Consider the following 12,960-nt stretch of genomic DNA (forward strand, 5'->3'; position numbering starts at 1 on the left):
GACAGAGACCAGGACAGAGGACAGGACAGAGACCAGGACAGAGGACAGAGGACAGGACAGAGACCAGGACAGAGACCAGGACAGAGGACAGAGGACAGGACAGAGACCAGGACAGAGGACAGAGGACAGGACAGAGACCAGGACAGAGGACAGAGACCAGGACAGAGGACAGAGGACAGAGACCAGGACAGAGGACAGAGGACAGAGACCAGGACAGAGACCAGGACAGAGGACAGGACAGAGACCAGGACAGAGACCAGGACAGAGACCAGGACAGAAGACCAGGACAGAAGACAGGACAGAGGACAGAGACCAGGACAGAGACCAGGACAGAGGACAGAGGACAGAGACCAGGACAGAGGACAGAGGACAGGACAGAGACCAGGACAGAGACCAGGACAGAGACCAGGACAGAGACCAGGACAGAGACCAGGACAGAAGACCAGGACAGAAGACAGGACAGAGGACAGAGACCAGGACAGAGACCAGGACAGAGGACAGAGGACAGAGACCAGGACAGAGACCAGGACAGAGGACAGAACAGAGACCAGGACAGAGGACAGAGACCAGGACAGAGACCAGGACAGAGACCAGGACAGAGGACAGAGACCAGGACAGAGACCAGGACAGAGACCAGGACAGAGGACAGAGGACAGGACAGAGGACAGAGGACAGGACAGAGACCAGGACAGAGACCAGGACAGAGACCAGGACAGAGGACAGAGGACAGGACAGAGACCAGGACAGAGACCAGGACAGAGGACAGAGGACAGGACAGAGACCAGGACAGAGGACAGAGGACAGGACAGAGGACAGAGGACAGAGACCAGGACAGAGGACAGAGGACAGGACAGAGACCAGGACAGAGGACAGAGACCAGGACAGAGGACAGAGGACAGAGACCAGGACAGAGGACAGAGGACAGAGACCAGGACAGAGACCAGGACAGAGGACAGGACAGAAGACCAGGACAGAAGACAGAGGACAGAGACCAGGACAGAGACCAGGACAGAGGACAGAGACCAGGACAGAGGACAGAGGACAGAGACCAGGACAGAGGACAGAGGACAGAGACCAGGACAGAGACCAGGACAGAGGACAGAGGACAGAGACCAGGACAGAGGACAGAGGACAGGACAGAGACCAGGACAGAGACCAGGACAGAGACCAGGACAGAGACCAGGACAGAGACCAGGACAGAAGACAGGACAGAGGACAGAGACCAGGACAGAGACCAGGACAGAGGACAGAGGACAGAGACCAGGACAGAGACCAGGACAGAGGACAGAACAGAGACCAGGACAGAGGACAGAGACCAGGACAGAGACCAGGACAGAGACCAGGACAGAGACCAGGACAGAGACCAGGACAGAGGACAGGACAGAGGACAGAGGACAGGACAGAGACCAGGACAGAGACCAGGACAGAGGACAGAGGACAGGACAGAGACCAGGACAGAGACCAGGACAGAGACCAGGACAGAGGACAGAGGACAGGACAGAGGACAGAGGACAGGACAGAGACCAGGACAGAGACCAGGACAGAGACCAGGACAGAGACCAGGACAGAGGACAGAGACCAGGACAGAGACCAGGACAGAGACCAGGACAGAGACCAGGACAGAGGACAGAGGACAGGACAGAGACCAGGACAGAGACCAGGACAGAGGACAGAGGACAGGACAGAGACCAGGACAGAGGACAGAGGACAGGACAGAGGACAGAGGACAGAGACCAGGACAGAGGACAGAGGACAGGACAGAGACCAGGACAGAGGACAGAGACCAGGACAGAGGACAGAGGACAGAGACCAGGACAGAGGACAGAGGACAGAGACCAGGACAGAGACCAGGACAGAGGACAGGACAGAGACCAGGACAGAGACCAGGACAGAGACCAGGACAGAGACCAGGACAGAGACCAGGACAGAAGACCAGGACAGAAGACAGGACAGAGGACAGAGACCAGGACAGAGACCAGGACAGAGGACAGAGGACAGAGACCAGGACAGAGGACAGAGGACAGGACAGAGACCAGGACAGAGACCAGGACAGAGACCAGGACAGAGACCAGGACAGAAGACCAGGACAGAAGACAGGACAGAGGACAGAGACCAGGACAGAGACCAGGACAGAGGACAGAGGACAGAGACCAGGACAGAGACCAGGACAGAGGACAGAACAGAGACCAGGACAGAGGACAGAGACCAGGACAGAGACCAGGACAGAGGACAGAACAGAGACCAGGACAGAGGACAGAGGACAGAGGACAGAGACCAGGACAGAGACCAGAACAGAGACCAGGACAGAGGACAGAGGACAGAGGACAGAGACCAGGACAGAGGCCAGGACAGAGACCAGGACAGAGACCAGGACAGAGACCAGGACAGAGGACAGAGACCAGGACAGAGACCAGGACAGAGACCAGGACAGAGGACAGGACAGAGGACAGAGACCAGGACAGAGACCAGGACAGAGACCAGGACAGAGGACAGAGGACAGAGACCAGGACAGAGACCAGGACAGAGGACAGAGACCAGGACAGAGACCAGGACAGAGGACAGGACAGAGGACAGGACAGAGGACAGGACAGAGACCAGGACAGAGGACAGAGGACAGAGACCAGGACAGAGACCAGGACAGAGGACAGAGACCAGGACAGAGACCAGGACAGAGACCAGGACAGAGGACAGGACAGAGGACAGGACAGAGACCAGGACAGAGACCAGGACAGAGGACAGGACAGAGGACAGGACAGAGACCAGGACAGAGACCAGGACAGAGACCAGGACAGAGACCAGGACAGAGGACAGAGGACAGAGACCAGGACAGAGACCAGGACAGAGGACAGAACAGAGACCAGGACAGAGACCAGGACAGAGGACAGAGGACAGAGGACAGAGACCAGGACAGAGACCAGGACAGAGGACAGAACAGAGACCAGGACAGAGGACAGAGGACAGAGACCAGGACAGAGACCAGGACAGAGGACAGAGACCAGGACAGAGACCAGGACAGAGGACAGGACAGAGGACAGGACAGAGACCAGGACAGAGACCAGGACAGAGGACAGGACAGAGGACAGGACAGAGACCAGGACAGAGACCAGGACAGAGGACAGGACAGAGACCAGGACAGAGACCAGGACAGAGACCAGGACAGAGGACAGAGGACAGAGGACAGAGACCAGGACAGAGGACAGAACAGAGACCAGGACAGAGGACAGAGACCAGGACAGAGACCAGGACAGAGGACAGGACAGAGGACAGGACAGAGACCAGGACAGAGACCAGGACAGAGGACAGGACAGAGACCAGGACAGAGGACAGAGGACAGAGGACAGAGACCAGGACAGAGGACAGAACAGAGACCAGGACAGAGGACAGAGGACAGAGACCAGGACAGAGACCAGGACAGAGGACAGAACAGAGACCAGGACAGAGGACAGAACAGAGACCAGGACAGAGGACAGAGACCAGGACTCACTCCGTCAGCAGCCAGTGTTTGGAGCAGAGAGATCTCCACAGAGGATTGTGTTTAGAGAGATCATTCAGCCTCCTGCTGACATGAGAACAACTGGAGAGAGAGAGGGAGAGTTATTGTCGTGGTATTTGAAAGTAGTAGTATTCTTAGTAGTATTTTCACAGTGTTCTTAGTAGTATTCTTAGTAGTATTTTCACAGTGTTCTTAGTAGTATTTTCACAGTATTTTCACAGTATTCTTAGTAGTATTTTCACAGTATTTTCACAGTATTCTTAGTAGTATTTTCACAGTATTCTTAGTAGTATTTTCACATTATTCTTAGTATTATTTTCACATTATTCTTAGTAGTATTTTCACAGTATTCTTAGTAGTATTGTAACAGTATTCTTAGTAGTATTGTAACAGTATTCTTAGTAGTATTGTAACAGTATTCTTAGTAGTATTTTCACAGTATTCTTAGTAGTATTTTCACAGTATTCTTAGTAGTATTGTAACAGTATTCTTAGTAGTATTGTAACAGTATTCTTAGTAGTATTGTAACAGTATTCTTAGTAGTATTGTAACAGTATTCTTAGTATTATTGTAACAGTATTCTTAGTAGTATTTTCACATGTCCTTCACTTGGAACAAACGTAAACAAACAGCTAGCAGCTGTTAGCTTAGCAGCTAGCTGTTTATCTGAAACATGAAGCTTCAGCTTCCTGTTGAGTGACAGCTGCTGGTGACGTCATCTTCTAATCGATACTTTGTGTATTTATTGACCAGCAGAACTTTGTTTCGCTCTTTAGCACCAATTAGCACAGAATGAAGGCTAGTTTAGATGCTAAGCTAATGAGCCGCTACAGCTTGCTGGTTACTGATCCAGTTCCGGTTCCCTCCGGATGGTCGTGGTGGGACCCGGGTCCGGGGTCCGGTACGTACTGGATTAGGTCTCTGAAGCCCAGGAAGGACAGGACGTGCAGCAACGGGTCTGAAGGGAGCTGGTCCATCCGGAGCTCCGGGTTAGCTGCCATATTAGCAACACACTCTTCTTCTTCGTGATTCTTTTTAGCGGCGACGCTGAGGCGCGTTACCGTTCAGGCGGGTCACCGCCACCTGCTGGTCTGTAAAAGGAACTACAGCAGAAATACGTTTAATCCTGATTATTTATTTTGAATAACTTTATCTAAAATGATCAACAATAACACGGATATGTTGTAATCTTCATCTTTAAAAAATATATTTGTTTTAATTGTTTAAATTATTTTAACCATTATTTATATAGTTTTGTTTCCAGGATTATACATATATTTATATTAATAATATAACATACATCACATATTGTGTGTATGTGTATGCTATCTGTGCAGGACAGAGTATTCCCACAGTGGTAGTACTACCAGACTTCACCTCGGTAGGCTGTTTGCTGTGTTTACCTCTGACCTGAGATCACCTGTTCGTTTACTACGCGGACCAAAGAGCTTCCGGTCAGCGCCGCAAGGGACCACTGTTACTGTAACACCGCTTTACGATTAGGAAACCCCGTAGAACTTCCCCAAAAGAAAATAAACTAAATACACGATATAATACATTAATACAATTATTTAAAAAAAAAAATATGAATAAAAGTCATAATGACAATGATAGTAATGATAGTATAGTATTGATAATAATATTAATAATAATACATAACAATCATTTTAATAATCATTTTAATAATAATACGAATTGTATAACTTCCCAAATGTATTTTTGGTACTAATTTTCATTTATTGTACGTTGTACTTAAGTATAGATTATTATGTGTGTTTTTCTTTGATATAGTACTGCACGTTGTGTACTTGTACTTTGTCGGTTGAGTCAAAGTAAACATGAGACACACTTTGACCCTTTGGTCAACAACCTTACAAAGAGAGACCCACAGGGACAGAGACGCACTCTGAAGAGGACTCTGCTGGAGCGGTTCTGGTCCTGAGGTTCTAGCGGTTCTGGTCCTGAGGTTCTGGTGCTGAGGTTCTGCTTGTTGGGGTCTGGATCATGGAGGAGACGAGACTGAAACCAGCTGCTGTTCTGCTGCTGTTTCTGCTGCACAGCGGCCTGGCAGAGCGAGGTACAAGTACTACTAGGAACACTACGAAAGTACTAGAAATACTACGACAATACTACTAAGAATACGACTACAAATACGACTAAAATATCACTGAGAATACTACAAAGAATACTACTAAAATATAACTAAGAATACTAATAATAATAATACTACAATACTCAGTATTCAAGGAGTCTTTAAAGTACCACTAGTATAAACACTCATAATACTCAAGGTTTAAACAGCAGGCGATAAAGAAACGAGTAAGAGAAGTTCAGGATATATAAATACACAAGTATCTGTAACTAAATGTGTAGTACTTTGAGAGAACAAACGTACTGCACTACGCTACATGCAGTACTCTGGGTATTTACGCTGTAAGAGTACTTGTTAACTGGTGTTATGTGTGTAGTTTTCATCCACAGCCAGCTGGCCAATCAGCTGCTGGTCAGGAACCCTCGAGCCAATCAGCTGTTTGAGGAGGTAAAACCAGGTGAGTCTCCTTTATGAGCAGTACTTCAGGGGTACTCTAGGTAGTAGTACTACTGTTGTTCTTACTAGTATCATACATGAGTATTGTTTCCTCTCAGGGAACCTGGAGAGAGAATGTGTTGAAGAGATCTGTGACCATGAAGAAGCCCGAGAGGTGTTCGAGCAGCCGGACAAGACGGTAGCCGCCATTTTGTTCTGCTTTCATCCACCGCATGGTAGTAATACTACTAGTGGTAATAATACTAGCAGTAACAATACTAGTAGTAACAGTATTCAGTAGTAATACTGCTCAGTAGTAACAGTACCCGCAGCAAAAGTACCAGTAGTAAGAGTACCAGGAGGCAGGAGGAAGGAGGCAAGAGGTAAGAAGCAGGAGGCAGGGCCCAGGAGGCAGGAGGCAAGAGGTAGGAAGCAGTAAGCAGAAGGCAGGACCCAGGAGGCAGGAGGTAGGGCCCAGTAGGCAGGACCCAGGAGGCAAGAGAAAGGCCCCAGGAGGTAGGACCCAGGAGGTAGGACCCAGGAGGCAAGAGGTAGGGCCCAAGATGTAGAAGGCAGGGCCCAGGAGGAAGGAGGCAGGAGGTAGGAGGCAGGAGGCAGGAGGTAGGGCCCAAGAGGCAAGAGGTAGGGCCCAGGATGTAGAAGGCAGGGCCCAGGAGGAAGGAGGCAGGAGGTAGGAGGCAGGGCCCACGAGGCAAGAGGCAGAAGGTAGGGCCCAGGAGGCAGGACCCAGGAGGCAAGAAGCAGGAGGTAGGGCCCAGGAGGCAGGACCCAGTAGGCAAGAGAAAGGGCCCAGGAGGTAGGACCTAAGAGGCAAGAGGTAGGGCCCAGGAGGAAGGAGATAGGGCCCAGGAGGTAGAGCCCAAGAGGCAAGAGGTAGGGCCCAGGATGTAGAAGGCAGGGCCTAGGAGGCAAGAGGCAGGAGGTAGGGCCGAGGAGGCAGGACCCAGGAGGCAAGAGGCAGGAGGTAGGGCCCAGGAGGCAGGACCCAGGAGGCAAGAGAAAAGGCCCAGGAGGTAGGACCCAGGAGACAAGAGGTAGGGCCCAAGAGGAAGGAGATAGGGCCCATGAGGCAAGAGGCAGGAGGTAGGAGGCAGGGCCCAGGACGCAAGAGGCAGGAGGTAGGAGGCAGGGCCCAGGAGGCAGGAGGTCGGGCCCAGGAGGAAAGAGGCAGGAGGTAGGAGGCAGGGCCCAGGAGGCAAGAGGCAGGAGGTAGGAGGCAGGGCCCAGGAGGCAGGAGGTCGGGCCCAGGAGGAAAGAGGCAGGAGGTAGGAGGCAGGGCCCAGGAGGCAAGAGGCAGGAGGTAGGAGGCAGGGCCCACAAGGCAAGAGGCAGGAGGTAGGAGGCAGGGCCCACAAGGCAAGAGGCAGGAGGTAGGAGGCAGGGCCCAGGAGGCAAGAGGCAGGAGGTAGGGCCCAGGAGGAAAGAGGTAGGAAGCAGGAGGCAGAAGGCAGAAGGCGGGGCCCAGGAGACAGGAGGCAGGAGGCAGAAGGCAGGGCCCAGGAGGAAGGAGGTAGGAGGCAGGAGGCAGAAGGCAGGGCACAGGAGGAAGGAGGTAGGAGGCAGGAGGCAGTAGGCAGCGCCCAGGAGGCAAGAGGTAGGAAACAGGAGACGGGGCCCAGGATGCAGGAGACAGGAGGCAATCCGGGAAGAAGTAGAGTTAGTAATGTGCATTGAAGAGAGATGAATTCATCCAGAAGGAGAGAGAAGAGGAGAGAGGAGCTCAGTGCATCCTAAGATGTCCCCCAGCAGTCTAGGCCTATACTTCTGAAAATAGTAACAGTACCAGTACTAACAGTAGTAGTAGAACCAGTAGTAACAGTAGTAGTAGTAGTAGTAGTACCAGTAGTGACAGTAGTAGTAGTACCAATAGTGACAGTAGTAGTAGTAGTACCAGTAGTGACAGTAGTAGTAGTTCCAGTAGTACCAGTAGTAGTAGTAGTAGTAGTACCAGTAGTAGTACCAGTAGTGACAGTAGTAGTAGTTCCAGTAGTACCAGTAGTAGTAGTAGTAGTAGTACCAGTAGTAACAGTAGTAGTAGAACCAGTAGTAACAGTAGTAGTAGAACCAGTAGTAGTAGTAGTAGTACCAGTAGTAACAGTAGTAGTAGAACCAGTAGGAACAGTAGTAGTAGTATTAGTACCAGTAGTAACAGTAGTAGTAGTATTAGTACCAGTAGTGACAGTAGTAGTAGCAGTAGTACCAGTAGTAGTAGAACCAGTAGTAACAGTAGTAGTAGTAGTACCAGTAGTGACAGTAGTAGTAGCAGTAGTACCAGTAGTGACAGTAGTAGTAGTACTAGTAGTGACAGTACTAGAAGTAGTAGTACCAGTAGTGACAGTAGTAGTAGTAGTAGTAGTAGTACCAGTAGTGACAGTAGTAGTAGTAGTACCAGTAGTGACAGTAGTAGTAGTACCAGTAGTGACAGTAGTAGTAGTTCCAGTAGTACCAGTAGTAGTAGTACCAGTAGTAACAGTAGTAGTAGAACCAGTAGTAACAGTAGTAGTAGTAGTAGTACCGGTAGTGACAGTAATAGTAGTAGTACCAGTAGTGACAGTAGTAGTAGTACCAGTAGTGACAGTAGTAGTAGTAGTACCAGTAGTGACAGTAGTAGTAGTACCAGTAGTGACAGTAGTAGTAGTAGTACCAGTAGTGACAGTAGTAGTAGTACCAGTAGTACCAGTAGTAGTAGTAGTAGTAGTACCAGTAGTACTAGTACTAGTAGTACCAGTAGTGACAGTAGTAGTAGTAGTAGTACCAGTAGTACCAGTAGTAGTAGTAGTACCAGTAGTAGTAGTACCAGTAGTACCAGTAGTAGTAGTAGTAGTAGTAGTAGTACCAGTAGTGACAGTAGTAGTAGTACCAGTAGTGACAGTAGTAGTAGTAACAGTAGTAACAGTAGTAACTGTAGTAGTAGTAGTACCAGTAGTACCAGTAGTAGTAGTACCAGTAGTACCAGTAGTAATAGTACCAGTAGTGACAGTAGTAGTAGCAGTAGTACCAGTAGTAACAGTAGTAACTGTTGTAGTAGTAGTACCAGTAGTGACAGTAGTAGTAGTACCAGTAGTGACAGTAGTAGTAGTACCAGTAGTAACAGTAGTAGTACCAGTAGTGACAGTAGTAGTAGTACCAGTAGTAACAGTAGTAACTGTAACAGTACTCAGTCTAACCAGGTACTCTCTGCTCTTCAGGAGAACTTCTGGACGAAGTATCTGGGTGAGTGATCAGCTTCACCTCAAAGACATAACACAGAAAACACAAACAATTATAGTACAACTTTTACTGTGTATGTAGAACATATTTACTGTGTAGAATAATGTGTACTTTTACTTCAAATCTGAAGTTCAATCAAACACTCAGCTCTGCAAACATGAACAAAGTCCAGAACAGATCACAAGAGCACAACCTGAATACACAAATATCTAACTGTCTGTCTGTCTGTCTGTCTGTCTGTCTGTCTGTCTGTCTGTCTGTCTGTCTGTCTGTCTGTCTGTCTCTCAGACTGTAAAGGAACTGAGATGACAAGAACAGGAGACAACATCAACTTCATGAGACAATGTTTAGAAGGTAACAAATACACTTTAAATGTTAAAAAGTTCATGTCAAATAATATACGTTCACACTGACAACCTGTGTGTGTGTGTGTGTGTGTGTGTGTGTGTGTGTGTGTGTGTGTGTGTGTGTGTGTGTGTGTGTGTGTGTGTGTGTGTGTTCAGGTGAGTGTATCTCTGGCTCAGGAGTGAACTATAAAGGAAACATCAACATCACACAATCAGGAAAACAATGTCAAGCCTGGAGTAGCAGCTACCCACATCCCATAATCAGGTAACTAATCAACCGACCAACCAACCAACCGACCGACCAAATAACCAACTAACCAACTAACTAACAGACAAACTAACAAACCAATCAAATAACTACCAACTAAATAACTAACCAACCAACTAAATAACCTACTAACTATCTAACCAACCAACTAACTAACTAACCAAATAACCAACCAACGAACTAACTAACAATCAACTGACCAATTAACAAATAACTAATAAACAAATAATCGAACCAACTAAAAGATAAACTAATGAACTAACCCGTAAATGAACTAACCTATTGATTCAGTACTAGTTATCATCTGCCTTCTTGCCGGTCTTCAGGGAGTTCAACGCTTCAGAACCAAACAGCGTCCTGCAGGAGAACTTCTGTCGGAACCCGGACAACCGTCCAGAGGGACCCTGGTGCTTCACCAAAGACCCCACAGTCCAGAAGGAGACCTGCAGGGTCCCCACATGTGGCAAGTACCTGCTAGTACTATGAACCAAATACTACAGCCTTTCATGATACAACTACCAGCATTATAGGGTCCAATAGGGTCCAATCCAGTCTGTGTCACTGCTACAGAGACCAGAATGCTGAACTCTGACTTCTCCTTGAAGGTCAGGACTTTGTCCCTTCCACTGTGGCCCCGGAACAAATCAAAACCGGTGAGTGTTTACCCAATGCCGGCCTCGACTACGTGGGCGACCTGGCCGTCACCCTGGGAGGACACACCTGTATGCAGTGGTCCTCACCGCAGGCCAAGTCCCTCAGCGTGGACAAGGACTTCATCCCAGAGGTCAGTCTGCCGGGAAACAAGTGTCGCAACCCTGACGATGACCCGGAGGGCCCCTGGTGCTACGTGGAGGTTGCTGGAAACGTGACCATCGACTACTGCGACCTGGAGCTGTGTGGTAAATACTACTAAAGAGTACCAGTACTACTAAAGAGACTAGTTAACTGTGTACCTACCTCTCACCTGTCTGTGTCCCAGACGACTCGTTGGTTCAAGAGTTTCTGTCAACGGGGACAGAAGGACGCTCCGTCCTCCAACCCGCCAGGAGAACATTCTTCAGTCCTCGAACCTTTGGACAAGGAGAGAGTGGTGAGTGCTGATAAATAACTGGTTAACGACGAGTGAACTAACTAATTAACTAGCTGACTGCTTAACTCACCAGTGAACAGTCACCTTGAATGACTGGTTAACTGCTTTATCCACTGACTCAGTGGCTAAAAGCGTTTAGTGACGTTAGTCACAGGAAACTGGTTTACTAACCGGTTAACTAACTGGTTAAATGTTAACTGTACTGACTAACTAACCAGGTAACAGCCGTAATGACTGACTACTTAACAGAAGATGTGGAAGTTCATTATCGAGTTGACTGGTCAGTTAACTGGCTTTCTAGTACATTGACTGGTTTATTGCCAGATTAGTTAACTGGATAATTGCTGTATTGCCTGGTGTACTCATTAGTTGACTTGTTGGTGAACTGGGTGACTAGATAGTTAACTTGTTTATTGCATGGCTGACTAGTTGGTTAACTGGTTGGTTGACTGGCTGGTTACCTGGTTGACTGGTTGTGTCGCAGTGTGTGGAGAGCGCCCCTTGTTTGAAAAGCAGAACAAAAAGGATGCGAATGAGGACGAGCTGTTGGAGTCGTTCCGAGATAGCCGCATCGTTGGGGGAAAAGACGCCGAGGTGGCCTCAGCACCGTGGTAACCAAACCGTTCAACCACACGATCACACGACACACTCCACGATCACACGACACACTCCACGATCACACGACACACTCCACGATCACACGACACACTCCATGATCACATGACACACTCCATGATCACACGACACACTCCATGATCACATGACACACCTGGTGGTTGCTGTGTGCAGGCAGGTGATGCTGTACAAGAGAAGCCCGCAGGAGCTGCTGTGTGGAGCCAGTCTGATCAGCGACCAGTGGATCCTCACTGCTGCCCACTGCATTCTCTACCCACCCTGGAACAAGAACTTCACCGCCGACGACATCCTGGTGCGCCTGGGGAAGCACAACAGGGCCGCGTAAGACCTCCCGTCCGCATGTGTGAATGACTGCAAGTGGAACGAGATGATATTCACGACCACTCTTCCAGGTTTGAGCGCGGCATCGAGAAGATCGTGGCCATCAGTGAAATCATCGTCCACCCGAAGTACAACTGGAAGGAAAACCTGAACCGGGACATCGCGCTGCTGCACCTGAGACGGCCGGTGGAGTTCAGCGATGTGATCCACCCGATCTGCCTCCCCACCAGGAAGGTGGCCTTGACGTAAGACAAACACACAAACGGTTCCCCGCCGAACCTTCATGTCCGACTTGCTGAATCTTCTCGTGTTTCTCCAACAGTCTGATGACTGAAGGGTATAAAGGTCGAGTGACCGGCTGGGGGAACCTGAAGGAAACCATAAACCCTTCAGCAAGAAACCTACCCAAGGTGCTCCAGCAAGTCCACCTACCGATCGTAGAGCAGGAGATCTGCAGCAGCTCCACGTCGGTCAAGATCACCAACAACATGTTCTGTGCTGGTGAGCTCCTACTTCTACGTTTAGTCCATGACTGAGAAACAGCAGCGTCGCACTGGCTCAATGTTCATGTTCAGCATTAGCATCAGCTCACGACCGTTTGTGTTGCAGGTTATAAACCAGAGGACAACAAAAGTGGAGACGCCTGCGAGGGAGATAGTGGCGGACCGTTTGTGATGAAGGTGAGAATCATCTTCACAAGCACTTCCTGTAGTGCACTGCGTCTCTAGTTAGAGGACCCAGTCTTACGGTGGTGTGTGTGTGCTCTGAGCAGTACCCAGGTGACGAGCGCTGGTACCAGATGGGCATCGTGTCGTGGGGCGAAGGCTGCGACCGAGACGGAAAGTACGGCTTCTACACTCACCTGTTCAGGATGAACCGCTGGATGAGGAAGATGATCGACAAGACGGGGACAGACGACAACTAGACGCACGTCGTGCTCTGAGACGACGCTAATAAAGTCTGTCCGAGTCCTACAACACTGACGTGTGTGTCTGATAACTTCACATCAGAATATTACACTGCTTTTATACAACAAGCACGGACACA

At 49.1% G+C, this 12,960-nt stretch overlaps 2 protein-coding genes across 4 annotated transcripts in view; one reads left to right on the plus strand and one right to left on the minus strand.

Moving 5' to 3' along the window:
- fbxo3 (F-box protein 3) overlaps nucleotides 1-4,500 on the minus strand; it is a 12,219-nt gene extending 7,719 nt beyond the window's left edge. For all 3 annotated transcript variants that reach the window (XM_079236695.1, XM_079236694.1, XM_079236693.1), the window contains exons 1-2: nucleotides 4,403-4,500; nucleotides 3,485-3,574 (exon numbers count right to left, since the gene is read on the minus strand). In XM_079236695.1, the coding sequence (XP_079092821.1) occupies nucleotides 3,485-3,574; nucleotides 4,403-4,494 (182 nt within the window). In that variant the 5' untranslated portion in view covers nucleotides 4,495-4,500. The remainder of the gene's footprint in view (nucleotides 1-3,484; nucleotides 3,575-4,402) is intronic.
- A 997-nt stretch (nucleotides 4,501-5,497) lies between these two features.
- Nucleotides 5,498-12,838, plus strand: f2 (coagulation factor II (thrombin); the record flags this gene model as incomplete). The annotated part of the gene is made up of 15 exons (XM_079236762.1): nucleotides 5,498-5,570; nucleotides 5,962-6,042; nucleotides 6,140-6,219; nucleotides 9,230-9,254; nucleotides 9,540-9,605; nucleotides 9,755-9,863; nucleotides 10,193-10,334; nucleotides 10,477-10,765; nucleotides 10,846-10,956; nucleotides 11,441-11,567; nucleotides 11,746-11,913; nucleotides 11,985-12,158; nucleotides 12,236-12,414; nucleotides 12,523-12,593; nucleotides 12,686-12,838. 15 exons carry the CDS (start codon nucleotides 5,498-5,500, stop codon nucleotides 12,836-12,838), a joined length of 1,848 nt encoding a protein of 615 aa, XP_079092888.1.
- Between the last annotated feature and the right edge of the window lie 122 nt (nucleotides 12,839-12,960).

This window comes from Taurulus bubalis (assembly GCF_910589615.1).
Source record: "Taurulus bubalis genome assembly, chromosome: 21".
In the NCBI taxonomy this organism is placed as follows: Eukaryota; Metazoa; Chordata; class Actinopteri; order Perciformes; family Cottidae; genus Taurulus; species Taurulus bubalis.